General features: G+C 43.0%; 1 protein-coding gene across 5 annotated transcripts in view; it reads right to left on the bottom strand.

Moving 5' to 3' along the window:
• Positions 1-18810, bottom strand: part of LOC120894038 (tyrosine-protein kinase Fer-like) — a 44608-nt gene that overhangs the window by 10735 nt on the left and 15063 nt on the right. For all 5 annotated transcript variants that reach the window (XM_040296378.1, XM_040296377.1, XM_040296374.1 and 2 more), the window contains exons 4-7: positions 1948-2041; positions 1557-1752; positions 311-781; positions 62-236 (exon numbers count right to left, since the gene is read on the bottom strand). In XM_040296378.1, coding sequence (XP_040152312.1) covers positions 62-236; positions 311-781; positions 1557-1752; positions 1948-2041 — 936 coding nt within the window. The remainder of the gene's footprint in view (positions 1-61; positions 237-310; positions 782-1556; positions 1753-1947; positions 2042-18810) is intronic.

Genomic DNA, 18810 nt, shown 5'->3' on the forward strand with positions numbered 1-18810 from the left:
CTGCACACACACACACACACACACACACACTATCACGCATTGACCTAACATTGTCACTTACCGATAGATCCTGACTGACAGACTTTTTGTTCTCGATTAGATGCTCTACGGAAAGGTCATCACAGCCGGACGGCAGCTCCTCGCAGCCAACCTCATTCAGCGCCGAACGGATCATGTCGACCAGCTTGAGCGTTTGCCGCTCTTGGCAGCGCAGCGTGTTCAGTTCCTTGGAAGATCTAGCAGCGAAATAAATTGAAACGTTATTGCTCTGCTGACATCTTCCTAACCCCCCATCACACCATTGCCTTACTTGTTGGTTGTCGGATCTTTCCCCTGATGAACACCGTTGCTGGTGCTGGAACCGTTCAGAATCGGCGTGGATGGCTTGGTGCCGGGTGTACTGGCTGGGCTGACGGCGGCCGGGCTGCTGCCCGTGGCGCCGTTCGTGCCGTTCGGTTCGCCGCACAGCTTGCTCTGGCGGTCCTGCAGATCTTTGATTGTACCCTCGAGCTCCGTCTGCCGGCCGCGCAGCCAGTCGACGGTAAGGTTGTCCACGGTCAGCGTGTTCGCCTGCAGCTTGCCCAGACTGTCCTCGACCAGGCTCTCGTCGAACTGGAATATGACGGGGGGTGTTGGGGAGGTTTTGTGCTTTTCCGTAAACTCGCGGTACTCTTCCGTCGAGTTGATGCCCGCTATGCTCGACTCGATCCGGCGCTGTATGTCGACGAACTTGTCCGACGTCATGTCGCTCAGGTTCGCAATCTCCTGCAGCAGGTTGCTCCTGAAAAAAGGGGCAAATTTAGGGCGGTTTAGAGTTTATTTCGAGAAGTTGGCGCTACGTTGAAAAGTGGGAAAATATGTAGTTTAAGGCGAAAATGACCTTCAATTTTAAAGGTAAAGAAAATATATAAATACAATCAAAAATTCCTCTTCAGATCGACTCTTCAGTTAACTAGCGCTAAGGTGAATGATAAATCAGCCCATATTAACGATAACCGCTTTCGTCGATACCTATTTATAAACGAATAAATCATGCCCCAACATGCCGCATTCGTTGTTAAAATCATTATTCAAATTCATCATAGCCAGTAAAGCATTTACAAGACAAGAACAACAGGACGAAGGACTACCGTGGCCAGAATGACTTGCATAAATTAGATTGCTTGAATGATTTTACTCTATCGGTGGATAGAGGAGCGCTCTCTTCGCTGGAAATGGCAGGAAGCAGGAACATGACAGGGATAATACCACACCAACCGACGGAACAGCCTCTCCTCTTCCCCCTTTTCTTGCGAGTTCCACCACTGACTTGACCGGATGTTAATCAAATTAATTCTCGGCAATCCCAATCCAAAATTACTCTCCGGCCATATTCCGGCAGCGTTACGTTCTCGTGTGCGGCATGCTCATATAGCCATCGAGTTTCGGGCTCGAACAGCGCATAATTTGCTGACTAATTCCGAACCCGAACCGGGGCAACGTGTTCGTCTGCAGTTAATGGACCACCACCACCATCACCAACACTGCTAGGCCCCAAAAGGGCAACCATTACTTACCACGCTTGAATGAAACCTTCCTGCAGCGATTGCTGGTGCTCGAGCAGACCGGGCAGCAGTATCGTTCGGAAGTCCTTCTCCACCTCGACCGCCTCGGTTATGAGCAGGACGTACTCGTTGTGCGCTTGGTGCAGCTTCCGGCAGGCCTTCTGGTACTTGTCGATGACGTCGTCCAGCTTACGCCCGGACCGGCCGGCTGTAAAAGCAGAGATCGGGCAAAACGGACGGGAGTCAACTTTAACAATAAACAAATAGTGTAGTTGGGCTTGTTGTTCTTTGGGTGGATGTGTTTGGAGAAGGGAAGGGAGTGCTGTGACACGAACAAGTTGTCGAGGATAGTGCAGGACAGGGTTGGCCTGTTTTTAAACAGGACAGTAACGTGTTGACTTACACTTGATATGTTCCTCGAATCGGCCTCGCAGGAGCTTGTAGTAGTCTAAATGCTTCTGGTACTCGCTTTTCTTTCGTGCAACGTCCTCTGTGAGCTGTAGATGAAATAAAAGGTAAGATTGAAACATGGTTGTTAAAATAAGGCTATGAATTCGAGAAAGTAATAACATTTAAAAAAATTGTAAACTTTGTTGGTAATATTTTGGCGAAAAATGAAATATTGCTCAATCAACTTCAGTTCAAACATTCTATACAAACTTTCACCAATTTCACCCACACGGTCTGGATGTGTATTGAATTCAGCTCCCTTTTATGTAAATCCATGGCCAATCCTCAGTACGGCAACCAATGCACAATAGTGCTAGCACACCGATGCATACCGCGCACACAATAAGCTGTCCCCGGTGCACCATAAATCATCGTGCAAAACTTCGCTCCCCCGTATTGATGTCACGTAAAGGAGATTTGATTTAACCTTTTCCCTATCAATTCCCTTTGCCCTTCCGGCCACTGTTCCTCGAACTGCCCCCTTTCCTGTATCGTGCCGTGCGCGGTTGGGGTTGGTTTGCCCTGCTCGAAAGCGAGGCTATCAATTTGGTGTGCGTGATTGGGATCCATTTGAAATGCAATTTCCAAATGCAGTTGCACAAAACGGACCACCACTTACCACACCGCCTCTCATATCCTGCCTTTCCCCCGCAGAATCTATGGTGGAAACTATCGCCGTTTTTCCTGGCACCGTGGCAAAGCGCTCCACCATGGTGGCGGCAGTTTTTCTACCAAGCAAGCGCCGGTTTGCGGTCAACCGAGAACAACAGCACACAGTCCGCACACACCGATCCAGTAAAAGGATGCGCTTTCGACGCTGAAAAGGGTGCTTTTGTGGCCGTTGTTTTGGTGCACTTGAGAACGGACAGAAGAGAAGCGGCAAGGCAGGGAGGCGGCAGAGCTGATTTTCAACACGTTACTGGCGACGAAGATTGATGATTCAACTCTACACATTTTCCACTGAAACGGACAGATGCGCTCCTACCAACTACTGCAAACCTATGGAAACTATGGCCACCGGGTCCAGGAGTACTTTTTATTCTCGTAGAGCGAGTGAAATAGTGAGCCAGTGAACGATAGTGAGAAAAACGGAGCCAGGCCACTGATTAAAAGCGGATCGCGTTTTTCTTTTCCGCACAACTTGTGCGACACTAGGTACGCGGATACATTTAAAGCGTTCAGTGTTACTTTAACGCTCGGTCATCAAGTTATGGATGGTGGTATTGGTGTAAGGCAATATTGTTGTGTCGTTTTGGAATCGTGCCAGCATTTCGAAAGGGTTTGTTAAGTGGTAAAATGTAAAGATTTTACTGGGTCAAGCTTTTACGGATCTGGATTTCGGTTGTGTCTTCTTTATATATATCCAAGTGACATTGGCTCGAAATTGTTTTCCCACATCTCGATTAGTACTCGATACGCTTGAAATTGTGAATTCGTGTGTTGCAAGCGGCAAGACTTGGTGTGTTCGTAAATTAGACTTTCTTCTATCGATGGACGATGCCGTCGAGCTCATTCTTCATTCATAGCTATGATTTTTGATGAAAAACAAAAGCAACGTGACGTTATTCTATAGAAAATGGGTATTATTTAAGTATAAAATGGGTACATGACCAACTATAACGATAGGAAACATCATTTCCGAGCGAATCTAGAAGAAAGCAACGAAAAAGCTGCGTCACTGTTGATTTTAAAGGACTTTTTTCTAAATTCCCTCAAACTGGTGCAATTTAAGGGATGTTTAAGGCTCCAGTTAAAACTCTCAATTTAAGGGAATTTATTCGTGCTCAAAAATGTCAATTGGGTATACTTTTGTATATTGACTTTTATTTTATAGAACTGTTTTTGAGTGTGGCTTTTAAATCTTTTGAAGAAGTTAAGTTAGAAACGTACCACAGATGTTCTATACACGGCAAATACATACGCATGGCCTTAATATGTATATCGTTGTTATTTATCTATTTTTGTAGAGAGCTAATCGACATTGTGGAGAGCTAAGGCTAGACACGTTAATTTCCATGTTACCTAATTCCAGACTTATTTGCTTAAAAATATTAGTTTGAACCTAACGTCCTGGGCGGTCCCGTGGTACAGTCGTCAACTCGAATGACTCAATAACATGCCCATCATGAGTTCAAGCCTAGAATGGACCGTGCTCCCGTAGCAAGGATTGACTATCCGGCTGCGAGGTAATGAATTAAGTCTCGAAAGCCTGTATAGGCCGGCATGTCCGTGTAGAACGTTACGCCAAATAGAAGAAGATGAACGTAACGTGGATGTAACATATAAATTTGTAAAATTCAACGTATCACACATTTGCATAAGTCGTTAGTTGTTTAAAAACTTAGCTACGAGTTTAATACCCTAGAAATTAATTAACTATACACTATTCCACCCAAAAAACCTGATCTATGCAGTTATGCTTGCACACATCGGACATCATGATATAAAAATCAAACCGGGTCCAGTCTTAATAGGAGCTACCCGATTCCAATCTTAGGAATTATCAGACAGAAGCTGTGTACAATGCGATCTATAACAATTCACCAATCGTGAGAAATTCAACAATTACATCCCATAACATCGTAATTAAAGGAAATATTGCAACAAAAGACAAAATTATAATTTGAACAATCTTTGCATAGACGCGATAACTTTTAGTATACCGGACGTAGTTCGACTCCCATCCAATCTAATTTATTAATGACACGCCAGAACTCAACCTGGCTTTGTTGAATTATGACCGTAGAGGGTGTATTAATGTATTATAACATGAAATAAAAGAATAGCCTGCGATTAACTTTTCTATACGGATTTAGCTTCGAGCATCAATTTAATTTATTTTTCGCCACCCTCAGACAGCAACCTTTTGTTGAATATATCGACCGTAGAAATAAAATTACATATTATAAAATATAAATGAAACCTTTGATGAAATTGAAATACACCAAAACGCATTTCCAGTTTTAATTACTTTTGCTCATTAGCCGGCGTGCAGGAAGAGTTCCCGAGAATGTGTGCGCGTCCGTGGGTAATGCGCCCGAATCCACGTGGAGATGAAAACTAGCTGAAATTCTTGCCACACCGCTGAAACGCTGCAATCGGGAATAATTGCAACACAACGGCGTGCAGAAGATTGTGGAATGTGTGCGCTCACCGCATGCGCCCCACGAATCCCACTGGAGATGAAAACTGTTTGCCACCGTCGCCCGTGCACACTAATCCAAGCTTCTTCCTTGCCGGCGTGCCCCGCTGATTGCAAATTGCATTACGCTGCACCCAATAATGCTGCAACACAAAAGGCGAAACGAGATTGTGCGTGGGTGAAACTTTGCACCGATAAAACACAACGCCAGACTCGATGTGCCAACATTTGGAAAATTTGTCAGTAGATATAATGCAGAATTGTAAATTAATGTGAACGGAGCACCAGCACAGGCGACATATCGGATCAATAATAGAAGAGAAAGAACAACAGAGAGAGTCATTAAACTGAAACTGGTTCCAATTTCTTTGTTACAATTTTTCACCAACAAGAAAAGTCAAACAAATCCAACAACTGGCGGTGTTTAGTTTTGGAATGCAACTTCAATTTCCCTTGCTGCCAGCACAAAAGACAATATATGTCAGTAGATAGTGTTATGCAGAAAATGCAAATTAATTTTACAAGGAAAACTCAGATCAGAAGGCACCCATAATGTTGAGGAAGAAAAAACATTAACATACAAGATTATTTTAAACAGCACGCGCACTGGTTCCATTTCTCGTGCAGTTTGTTACAGGTACGTTTGCTCTACATTCCCGTTTCCCCTCGAAATCTTGGGGTGTGAGAACATTATCTGTGATGCGTTTTGCTTTCCCTTGCTGCCGGGAGCAACACGCATAAGCAAAGGTATGTGTGTGTGTGTGTGTGTTTGTTGTGTTCAATTTTGTGCATGAACAATGAAGCAATTAATACAGATTCAGCTACTGCGGCACGCCCGCATTAAGTGGTGGCGCTCAACATGCATAATAATTAACTCACTTGTTTGGTGCATCGCAATCGGGTGCAGAACAGTAATGTTGCACCAGCAACAGCATCAGAAAAGACCGAGTGGAAGCAACAGGTATGTGATGTGTGTGTGTTGTTTGTTGTGTTTAATTTTGTGCATGAATGCGTGCAACGCAACAATTTCTCAGCTACTGCGGCACGCACAAGCAGCGGTGTGGTGGCGCTCAAATGCAAATAATTACGCATGGTTGGTGCATCGCAAACAAAACGTGTGGCTGCCGTTCGCTTTTGTGCTGGCGAGGAAAGATTATTTTACATTTATCAATCTATCATTAAAAGAACCATTTCATTGTTACAACGCACAACATTGTGCATTGCGGCTTAACGAAAAAGCATAATGAATCACCATGCTAAAGCACAAGACACAAATGCACAAAACTCGAGAAACGATGACACATTGGAAGCTGGGAATTTTGTTGTCGGGGGAGTTCATATCCCAATTCATTATCTCCAGCATAATGGGCTATTTGCATAAAATTTATCCTAAAATCAGACGATTATTTTAGCAACATGTAAGATGCATTCACCTATTCAATCAAGACATCTCCAATTTCACTATTTTCGATGTCCCTTAAGGGAAGAGCATATTGGTATTCTAGGCCTTCATTTAAAATCAGCACACACCGACAGCAACGGTGGGGCAGAGCAGTCGTGTGTATGGGTTAAGGGAAGAGCATAAATGGTTTAATATTGTAATGATGAATGCTGTAAGTCAGATCAGATAGCATGCAACATGAATAGTTGGTCATTCACAAATAACTATGTGACAGATTGTCAGGAAAATGATTGAAAACTAACAAAAAAAGTATTCATCCAAGCAGAATTTATTGCATTAAACCCAAAAAAAACTTGTACAAAAATGTTTTGTAACAAATGCAAATGGTAACTCTGAGTGCTCATTAACTTTCAATTCAACAACTTTATCGAAATTCTTAACTTTTTGGTATTGTTATGCTCATTAACTCTGGGTAAGATCAATTGACTTTATCGGATCAATAACGTTTTTAGTGTCACAGTAAAGCCTCTTAAATGAACTATATCAGAGTTAGTTAAACTTTTTGTTCCAACATGTATCGAGGCTGAGAAGATTTACGCTCAACTCGTTGTTATGCAAATGCTAACACAAATGTCAAATCAATTCATTTATCCAAGATAACAAAAGTTGTAGATTGTTAAACTAACGTGTATATTAAACATATATAATAAATATATGTGAAGAGTGTAATATGTATTTACGGATCAATTTACCGTCTCTGCGAGACCGTATTTGACTTGCGAGTTGTATTTTGGAGACCCTTGGTACACAAAAAGGAACAAACTTTTTCAATAATTGTTTCTGATACTATTATGGAATACTGGATCTAGTGAAGGTCTCTCTGGAGCGCACACACGACTTCGATCCGACTCCGGTAAAATGGGAACCATTAGATCCACCCGGAGTCGGAATCGTTCAGATAGTCCGGAGTCATCTGGAGTCTTTCGGAGTCGTCCGGAGTAGGAGTGCTGTAATCCACCAAATGTGCCAGTGATCAGTCATTTCATTTTTGCCTTTTGTATACAGGCCTTTTTTTCGACGGCCGACTCTGGCCAACTCCTTCTGACTCTGGACAACTCCGATACCGGGCTATTCCGGACGACTCTGGTCGAATTCAGACAACTGCAACTTCGGACTATTCCGGACGACCCATACTTCGAACGACTCCCACGCCGGGTGACTCCGGACGACTCCGGGCGACTCCGAAGGACTCTGGACGACTCCGGATAATGCTGGAAAGATCTACATTCCGGAGTCGGTTCCGAAATTTTCGAAGTCGGATCGGAGTACACTTCCGATTTTTACACACTTGGTCCTATTTATTTTTTTGGTAGAAATTCCACCATGTTATACTACAAGACACTATTCTCAACTGGATGCCCAAGGAAAATGACTACCTTAAATATATTTTGTTTTAGCAGCACACATTTATTTATGTGCCAGTTAAAGGCAGCGAAAAACAGTCTTGTAATTAACAATTGTTTCAAGAAATAGGTCCTACTGACCGAGCATCACTGATAAACATAGTTACACGAAAAGCCACAACATTGAGCAGCAATGTATCTATTTAATACGTCCATCAATCGTTTCAATGGGTTCGTGTTAAAACGCGCACACACACACCTACCACACATCGTACTCCAAGTAACCACCAAATACAGGCCGTTTATAGCTCCACCAACAGACTTCTGTACTTCCCCGAGTTTTTTTTTTCTTTCATACAAGCTACATTGAAAAAGACAAATGACGCTAACGATTAGAACGATCGATTGCAGTTTAGCGAAGGTTTCATAATTACCGGCTGGCTGGTTGCTTTGAAGGGATAATTAAAGAAGCACGATTTACCGCGCACGAATGGAGGAGTAGACTGTTGTTTTATCCAGCGTCCAATTATTGCTGGATGCATCTTACATATAAAGCTGTGTTTGTTCGTTCGTTTGTCTATCTACTTAGAATTGATCAAAACGTTCCCAGTGATAGGAAGCATAAACATTTTACGAATATTTTTGAAGAACGATACTCCTTTTTTGAGATAGTTCAGAAACCTTCTTTTTGCAATTCTCCTTTTTGTCCAAAAGCGTCTACATCTCCGCCCTATTAAAACGAATTTTTCAACAAAGCCAAACCGAGTTGCATCCTTCTCCGTGCCAGACGAAGAATGTCCTTTCGAGTGGGTGTGGGTGAGGTGCATAAGTATGAGAGCACGGTGCATTGCCCGAAATGCCGAACGAAGCGCATGCATGTCTGGTAGTGGAAGTTCCTCGGTGCCTTTGCCGTTGACCGAAATCGATTACAGCGACGCCGGGCAAAACTTGTGATCAAATGATGCCATTCGGTGCATCGTAGCTGAGTCGCGTGATAACAGCGCCAAGCAGAGGAAGGATAGCAAACGCAAGCACACAGATGCAATGGTATTGTGGGAGTGTGTATGTGTGCTTGTTTGTGCAATGCTCGAAGGAATTTCTTCCCATCGTCTCGCATTCATCTTCCAAGCTTTGCCAGACGTCTGGCAAAGTTCGACGCAGCTTAACCTCCTGCCGGTTCTTTCCGGCCGGCTCGCTGCCCCACCGCACCAGCAGCGCGCGTTCTTCTTTCGTAATTTCACCCACAATGAATTCGTTTCCTATTGCAAGGATAATGCTGGTACACGCTTTCTTTATCGCACTGTTCCCTTTCTGTCTGGCCTGATGACGTAAGGAGCGACCGGAGTAAACGACCAGACGGAACCTAACACGGGGCCAGAAGATCATTATTCCGGAAGAAGCACACGACAGCATCCTTGCCTTCTGTTGGCGTTGGTAGCTGTACCGGCAGTGCTCGCGCGTTGTTGTTCGCCATGTTTGCAGCGTTTCCACGTTCATGTTCGTGCGCGGACACCTTGTTTTTCTTTTTCTTTTGCCATTTTCCTTGTTCCTTTTTTTCCTCGTTTGCCGGTAAAAGGTGATTTTCGCTTCTGGTTCGCAAGCAAGAAGCAGCGAGCTTGCTGCAAGTCAAACGAAGTCATGGGAAGCGTTTGGCATTTGTGTGCTCACTTTTCCCGGAGTGTGCATCTGGATAGTAACCGGTAACCGGTGCCAAAAAATGATAATTGAACGGAAAAACGGGGTAAAGGGAGAGAGTGCATTTTCTTCCGTACTGCTGATAATGGAATTTTAGCAAGACTTTGTGTCTGGTTTGCTCCATTAATTCGTTGTTTTTGATTGTGTTTAAATATTCAAACCAGCTTTCTGGATTCCAAATTAGATGCATATCCTATTAAAATCTTGTCCAAAAAGGAGCCATTCTAAAAACGGAGAATCACTGACCTACCACAACTCGATTCTTATAGTGTCTGCGAACAAGAAAAAAAAAACACGAGTGTCCCGAAGAAACTTCGACAACGAACCCACCCTCTGTCCATCGCATTTTCTACTCCACTTCCACAAGATTGAAGCGTTTTTTTTCGAACAAAAGCACAATCAAAAGTCCTTCGAGTGGAAGTTTAACTATTAAAGTTGTTGTTGTTTCACTCCCCATCGACAACGTGCCCTGAAGCAGCTATCCAGCTACGGAAGGTAAATGGCAGGGTGGAATGGTGTGGATGGCACGGTTCCACGAAACGAGAGGCGACAATTTCCACACTTCCGTTGTTTGGAGTTTTCCTGCTTCCATCCAGTGCTTCGTGTTATCGTGCACACTGCAACACCGGAAAGGAATTGCATCCTGCAAGAAGCGAGCTCTGCACATTGAAACCGAACGATACCGTTTACTACGACGAACGGCACAAAGAAAGAAAAAAAAGAGGAGAGAAAAAGAGTTTCGAAAATGTTTCTTTTGTTCGGTAGGTGATTGGAACGGATTTGTTTTAGATGTGAACAGACACACACACACACACACACACAGCTAGCAAAATATCAGAGGCGAACGAAGGAAAAGCTTGTTAAAGGGAGCGAATGCTTCATGGAATGGTGTAGAAACAATACAACACCCACTAGGGAAGTACCATTTTCAATCGAATTTCTCAAAGAAGTATCTCCTGACTTCGGACTATTGGTTTTGTGGTATCGAACACAACAGGGGAGGAGAACGATACACAGATACTTCCTCGAAAGCAGAGCATAATTCTATCTACCTTACCACTTGCCAGCCAGCCAGACAGTTGCTCTGTTTGCACGAGAGCTCTTAATCAAGCTACGAGTTTCCATTACATCGCCCTCGGATAGGATCAGGGGGTTGTTGTAAGTGATTGCAAGTGACACGATAACGTGCCACAAAAATAACATTCACAACCAGTGGTGGAATGTACTAATAAAAGCCAACGCTCTATTGCAGTAGAAATCAATTTTTGCTCCTGCAACAAACGACGGTGACACGAAACGTTATCGTAATGCATCTTTTCGAGCACGGACACGGACGGAGTAGAAGAGATCCGGTGATCCGGCGGTTCCGGTTTGGCAAGTTTGTTCACCGACTTAGCCGGATTGGTGGGGTTCCGGGTGAGCCATAGCCAATGGAATGCAGACTGCAATGTAATCTTGACATCGTGGCCCACCGCAACGCAATCTGTGTCGTGTGCCATTTTAGAAGACGTGGATCGTGTTTTGCATCGTTTTAATGCCATCATTTAATTAGTTTACCTCGAATATTTCTGAACGAATAACAACAAAAATAGCAAGCCAAAATACATCAGCAACATCATTTAATGCGTCATCGGGGGGACGAGAATGCAGAAGTTTAATAAGTCTTCCTGTCGAGGGTGAGTTGGACTTCTTGCACCATGATTCGAACTGATCATCCGGCCAGAAAAGCAACTACCATCCAATTACGATGAGTAAGCGTCGGAAGAAAATTACCAACATTGATCGACCGAGCGTGATTCACCCGGTTAAACCTTACGTACCGATTCGAATGACATATACCGGCTGATGTTTTCGATGACTGTGTTTTGCATTGTGCCAATGTTTCCGGTTTGTTTGGTAGGTTTGTTAAAACATAATGAAACATGGATAGTAAACATGGAACTCTATTACATAAAAATCATTGCTTTCGAAATCACTCACTTTTCTTTACAAAAGGTAAAAGGGTGTGATATAATTCTCGATGATTGGTAGCAATAATTCTCGATGACAAGTATGTAGCTAACATAACGGATGAAATCAAAGTTTCTGAGTCATTAATAGCACAAAACAGCGATATGAAATAATTGTGGGTTAAATTTGAACCGTGTTGCTGGTATAAACAAACGTTCCTTCGTTAAACAGCATGAAGGAAGCTGAATGGAGAAGTTTTATAAAAGTAAATCCCAAACAGTAGGTCAGAATGAAGATAAACGATACCGTAGGGAAGTTTCGAGTTGTTTGAAGATGCAGTTCCAGAAGGAATGGTGGTGCGTTTGGTGAGTTTTACACAACAATTTGCATAAATCATTAATTACACCATGCTAGTGATCATTCTAAAGGACACTCCCTACACCGTATATCACATAACAAGAAATGCATTCAACCGAACAATAATGTGTTGGTGGAAAAGTTTTTCCTTCGACTTTAGTTGTAATGAGCATGAGCTTTTGTGGTACAATTGGGTATAATTAACCACTGTGGAAGGATTACACTAAAAAAAGTGCATACTAGTTGAGAGCTTAAATAGATAGAGTTTGTTATTCTGTAAATAGATACCGTGAAGGTGAACATAAAATACCTTGCATACTACACTCAGCATTAATTCTGCAAAAATAAACAGCAAACGAGTCGCTGAGTGATGATGAGCTAATTTATACACCATTTCTGCTCCTTCCTAAAGCATTCAGCCAGCACCAGCCAGAAAGGGACCAATGCATTTGGCAAAAGATTTCTGTTCACGTGCAACAAACTTTCAAACGACTACCGCTCTGCCCTTCTCGAATCCTTGTAGCATAAACGTTCTTTCACAACGCGTAAAGGTTGGTAGTTGGTGAACCCTCTTCTATAACAGCTCTATGTTGCAGGCGTCAGCGTGTTGCTGAGCTTCCTGGCAGGTAGGATTCACGTTGACGCATAATGCAAACTTTATGGTTACTTCCGAGAAATAAAACACCAACACCGGGAGGGCAGAATAATATTGTGCCCACCAAGTTCGGTCTGGTGTGCTACAGTCGTAAAAATCGAAACTTTACAGCACAAACCGGCAAGTGGTGGCAGACAGCAGTGTGAGGGAGGAACTTTTCGTACAAAATTGCTCACAACACCGATATGGAAGTGTGATGGGACAAGGAAGGGGTTTAAAAACGTATTTACATAATAAACTTTACTACGGCAAGCCTCTTATTTGCGTAAGGAAAGGGTTTGGTTAGCTTTTATAAAGTTATTACATACGATTTAATGATCTGACCCTCTGATATATTTCCCGTTTTGGTAAGAAATGTGTTTGAAAGAGTTTGTTGATATCTTCTTATAAACAATCTGCATTTTTTTTATTTGTATAACTAAACTTACCACCGTAATATAATGTGCCGCGATCTAGCGCGGTCTTGTCCTACTTTTGCACAAATACACTCATTCTACACTAATCTCACATACAGCAGCATCAGTAATTTACCGGTTTTTTCTACTGCTAACGATAACCAATTCAGTTTTTTACCTCATTTTCCTATGCTTTTGATGCATTTTGCCTGTACAAAACATAACGCAAAAAATGCAAGCTCCAAAACTCGTATCCGTGCCCCGCTTGCACGCACCAACTTGGGCGTCATTACTTATCGTCTCTCGCATTAGAAATGATACACAGGAGGAACCATGGCAGTGTGCACTGGCTTAGACGTGTATTCCAGCAGTCTGCAGTTGACTTCCAGCAATCCAAGCCCCAGGAATTGATTTGGCATTAACATCGACCGTCACGGAAGGCCGCCACGATAGCCTTTCCTGTAAGGGCAATGGCTAGCTGAATCCAGTTCTTTTGTAACCTGTCCTGGCCTGGCCTGGCCTGAATGCACCAAAACGTAGCGGTACATCACCAGCAGGACGGGTGGGCGCGCGGGCAAGAGTGACACTGCAGCACATGCAATAGTGTGGAACTGGTTTATGAGAAAACCAAAAGCAAAAAAAACGCACACACAGAGACGTTTGCATCGGAAATGGGCTGCATCCAGGCAGCGGGTTGTTGTCCATCCACTGCACTGACCTGCCTCACGCGCAATCTGCTGGTGCAAGGTGAAGATCAAAGCCACCGGATTGATTGTCCCGTCTACCCTCCCAATCAGGGTTGAGTACACACTCTCTCTCTATCTCTTTCTCTCCGACCAGTGACCGGTTCTTTGGTTGTACGGGACATGGCAGTGGTCCCTGGCGGCGCTTCTGCTGTTGGTGCTGCTGGAATGGAATATTCGGGTCAACTAATCTGCAATTCCATTGGCCATCGGGATTGGATATTCAATTCCACTACAAGTACCCAAGGAGATGGAACAGAAAGTGTAAGGTTTCATTTTTGGTTTGTATTATTCTTCATCATTTACCAGTTCTGACGCATAATGTAGTAAAAAAGGCAGATATATGAAAATTATCCTATTTGTTCATAAATTAGTTAAGTATGATTTAATTATCTGCTTCACATGGGACGATGCACGGGACAGTTTTAACCTTTCAATGACTTCATCACAAGGTTTAATCGCTTTATTGCGGTATGAATGAATTGAATATTCCTTGCCCTAATGTTTCGAACCCTTAAAGGCGTGTCGTGTTACACTAAATTGGCATCATAATAATTTTCCTCAATTAAACCTGCCTCTTCTACGTTGAAAGCGGGACAAGTGCAGCTTCTTATTTCATGGATCAATAAGCGCCCAGTGCGTGTGGATAAACAACCAGCCCCAAAGAGGCTGTTTATCGTTTATCCTGGAGATAATTTATGTCATAAAAAAATCTAACCCCAAGCCATGCCCGTTTGTTGGTCACAGCCGAGTAGAAACTCATTTCACAGCCGAATTATCCAACTGGAAGAGCAATCGAGTGGCGAAATTTATGTAGCGCGCCGAAGGCTAAGGAGTAACCGATGGGAAAATGGAAAATTTGTCAAAACCAGATGTTCCATGCCCTGTGGAGAAACTGTACCGAGGCTCAGTTATAGTGAGAGAGAGAGCAAAAAGCTGCGCCGAATATCAGGCTCACACAGTTTTCCTTCCCCATCCTGCTCATTCTTTTGGAAGATGATGCTCCTCGCGGTAGCTGATTGCCATAAACGAAAGAAAAACCATACCATTTAAAAGCGCGTCGGTGGTTCTTGCCTACCCCGTCTTCCTCCTGCGAGGTGCTGCTACCTTGGTGTGCAAGCGAATAATTGAATAAAATTGACTAAATTGATCGGTGGGTAGCGCTGATGGAATCAGCAGATGCGGCGATAACGAAGAAGCGACAGCGAACCGTCAGGTCGGTGGTTAATTTGTGAGGCCCCGGCCGGGTGGGTCTGGGTGAATGATTAAATCATCTCAACCCTCGCCACCTTCATTGCGGCTTCAATTTTCCACTCATCTTACCCTCAACCGTCGGCGAACTTTTCATCAACCACCAGCGGTAATTTATAGTTTGCCTTACCTTGCTTGCGGTGGTCTCGTATTTGTTTAATTTTTGGCCAGACAGCACACCCAGCACCACACGTCAAATGTCACCGAAGTGACGATGGGTTACTGTGGGAGAGGCGAGAACCGATTGTGGCGAGTGTTTGGTTTTCTATACCATTTTGGGACACATTTTCGCTCACAACTCACACGTACTTCACATCCGACGTACTAGTGCGGGCGGCACGTTTTCACACTTTTCGCTCCGCCGTTTTGCTGCTGCGAATGAATTTCACCCAAGCGCAATCGAAGCGGAAAAGTGGTCTTGGCGTGCCGGCTTCGGGCACGTGGAAGGTGGCATGTAATGTTACGTTTTTAATTAAGTGGTCGAATTAAACAACCATTACTGTGACCATTATTCGCCGGAGCACTTATCACGGGCGCACGCGTTTAAACGATACGCGTCTGTGTGTTATCTATTGCTGTCCATCGACCCACTGACCGTACAATAAATGCATGAAGTGAGGTGGGTGGGTGAGAAAAATGCAGCGTCTTTTCACACGCTGCCGTCGGCGATTTTTTTTTCATCGTGCGCCCAGCTGAGGATTGCTGCTTCTGTTGGTGTAGGGCTCAATTTATTCGATACGGTGCTACGACCAGCGTGGGAGAATTTTGCCTGATTATGGGTGCAGGTGTAATCAAAGCTACCGAATAATGGCTGGTGAAAATAGCACAATAAATGGTACAAACATATTCATTACACGACAACATGGGCGTGATTAGGCGTTTGGACAATTTGTAGGACACGATCGAGTTGCTTGCTACCAGCAGCGATCGTATCCATGCTTTAACTGGTTGAATTAATGTCGTGTATAATTGTTGATTCTAATGATTGTAGCAGGCATTAAAATACAATTTTCATGAACGATATAGCTTTAATTTGTTAATTATTTAATTTAAATATTCCAGATTGTATGTAAAAAAAATCATAGCTTAAAACTGTTTTTTTCAATTATTCCTTCTATTAGCATTTTGTCATTTTCTTCATTTTCAGTTTCTACAAAACCTTGCATATAATTTCATGTAGTGTAACGATAATCATAAATAAATACTAATATTATTCTTCATTTAAGAACACTTTTCATTATTGAATTGATGTTTGTTTATTACGAATAAACATGATGCTCTGTTGCTCCCACTTTAAATATGTAGATAAAATAGGATAAAACGCTTCTTCAACGAGAGTTTAGTTAAGTAGGCCTTACTATCGCCTACATTTACAAAAACCAGATCCACTCAAGAGCACACAATACATGCGCCGAAGAATAGAGGGTTTTTTTTTTTCAGAGCAAAAGAATATATCAAAACGCTCGTTTCAATCAACAATCACCCTTAGTGTTATGATCAAATCATCTTTAAGAAAGAGTAGAAAACACCAACCAACCCACCGCTCAACTATCAAAAAAAAAAAAAAAGAAAAGAAAACGGAACGAAAATCATTCATTTTCCTACCACACCCTTTCTTCTCGTAAAATGCACCTTTTCATGTTGACTGACTGTTCCGATTAGCTGGCGCATTACTGTGCCCAGACCGCGCCTCTGCGCTGCTCCCGACTGCGGTTCAGGCCGGAAAATCTGGAAACAACGTCCGGGGCCAATTTATTTGATCCTACTCGATAACGATGACGAAAGATTGGTGCCCTTTTTCCTCGCCTCGGCGTTGCTCTAATTTTGAACACTGCTATTAAAAGCAGGGCAGCAGCGTACAGATGCTTCCGAAATGTGGTGTGTTTTAGTAGCATCTGGTTTTTCCAGCTGTCAGCCAGCCGAAGACGTAAAGTACGAACGGGTGAAGCTGTTTTTAGATTGTTGTTTCTTTTATAATCGGGGTATTTTTTTGTTTTTCTTACGTCAATTTGATATGTGCCCTAGTTCAGGGCGCAAATGGAAAATCCATCATTTACCAATAGCTATCTCAATATAATTTCTCTTTTTTAATCGCTTGAAGTTCCCTTTTTTACATTTAACATTAGGTATTTTTTGGTGGAAATTTTCTTCAACCTTTTGCACCTGCATTGCAAAGCATGTTTAGTAGCAAATGAAACAAAGTTAGACCATCTCAAGCCTCCCCTCGGTTGATCAGTTACCACGGGGATGTACAGCAAAATGGCGTTCGAACGGTATTTCCCGCACGGCCAACGAGTGTCCACTAAAATCCAATTAATATCAATTCCGTGATAATTGATGGCAATTGTTGTTCTGGAGCATTCCGTCTCGACTGTGCTCCGTGCTAAGCGTGCTTTCCCAACGTCTGTGGTTCGCAGAACTCTCGTTCTCTCTCTCGGTCCCGTCGGAATCGGTCGAAGAATTGGCTGTCGGTTTGTTTTTTTTTCGGGGAACTTATCGCATAAAAGTTGTACACCATCAATGGAATTGGAATGTGGAGACGCTGCTGGGCGACGAGCAACAGTCGCGCACGATGATGTACACGCAAATGGAAATGAATGGTACGTTTTGCCCATCCTGAGAGTTGGCAATGTTTCTTCATTTGCGTCAGACGTGGCAAAGAACATGGTGTACGTTCAGTGAGAAAGCGAAGGCACCAATTGTATCAATTAGGTTTTAAATAGCACGGTACACGAAGCAGAAAAAAATATCGTAAAATAAATAAACACACAAATAAAGCAAACGATATCTTTAAAATATACCAACACTGATATGACATCACAAACAGCTACTTCAGTCTAAAAGGATCTGCTACACGCCCTTAGCCCTATCTTCTCATCGCTTGCCTAAGTGCTCTTTTATCAGCCAAGTACCATTACGCTGCTGGTGGAGGTGGTCATATTTTCCAGCGAAACATGCAGCCATATCCACCAACACCACCAGCACCCGACACAGCTGACATCGGCATCGGGGTTCTTCGGCATGCTGGAGTAAGCTCCGAACGGGTGACGTTTGTGCCAAGCCGATGGCGTTGGTGTGGCATGGCACTCTTTGCCGCGGGTAATTCGGTTGATTACATTGGCATTAGGCTGGCGGCTGGCAGCTTCCGAGAATCCATTTGGTGCGCTGCTTTGAGGTATCATCTATTTTTGGGGGTAATTGGCTATCATTGGGAAAGCCATTTGACCGGCCAAATAGATAGGTAACATTAGGCAGCTCGAGTGGGAAGTGTGGCAAAACAATGTGATAGGGGAAAAAACCGGGAAGGAAGCGATCGTACGGAGCAGAATGACAATGGCAAACTGGAGTATAACAACGGAACGTTAAACAGGTTCAAGATACATCAACTGAATTGGTTTATGTTCATCATAAACTGAGCTGAGTGGGGATAAAAGGACATATAATCCAAATAAAAAATTATTAAAATAACATCTACCTTTAACTGATGTCTTAAGAAAATCTAAACATATTAGATGTGTTTTCTACAATATGCGAATTTTATTTGGCTTAGTGCCTTAGTACATATGTTTAATATACGATTCCATATACAGTAAAATCTCTCTAAGGTGAATCTTCAAGGGACCGTCACCTTAGAGAGATATTCACGTTGAGAAATTAGAGAGATTTCACTGTAACACAACTTAGTCACTGATTGGAGAATTTATTAACAAATTCCTAAGATCATACATGGTTTGAACATAACGGTTAAGCCGATTAAGCTTGTTGTGACGAATGATAAGGACATTGTTTTTTCCTAATTTGATTTGGCATTAGTGCTAAATTT

Source organism: Anopheles arabiensis, chromosome 2 (genome assembly GCF_016920715.1).
Source record: "Anopheles arabiensis isolate DONGOLA chromosome 2, AaraD3, whole genome shotgun sequence".
Lineage (NCBI taxonomy): Eukaryota > Metazoa > Arthropoda > Insecta > Diptera > Culicidae > Anopheles > Anopheles arabiensis.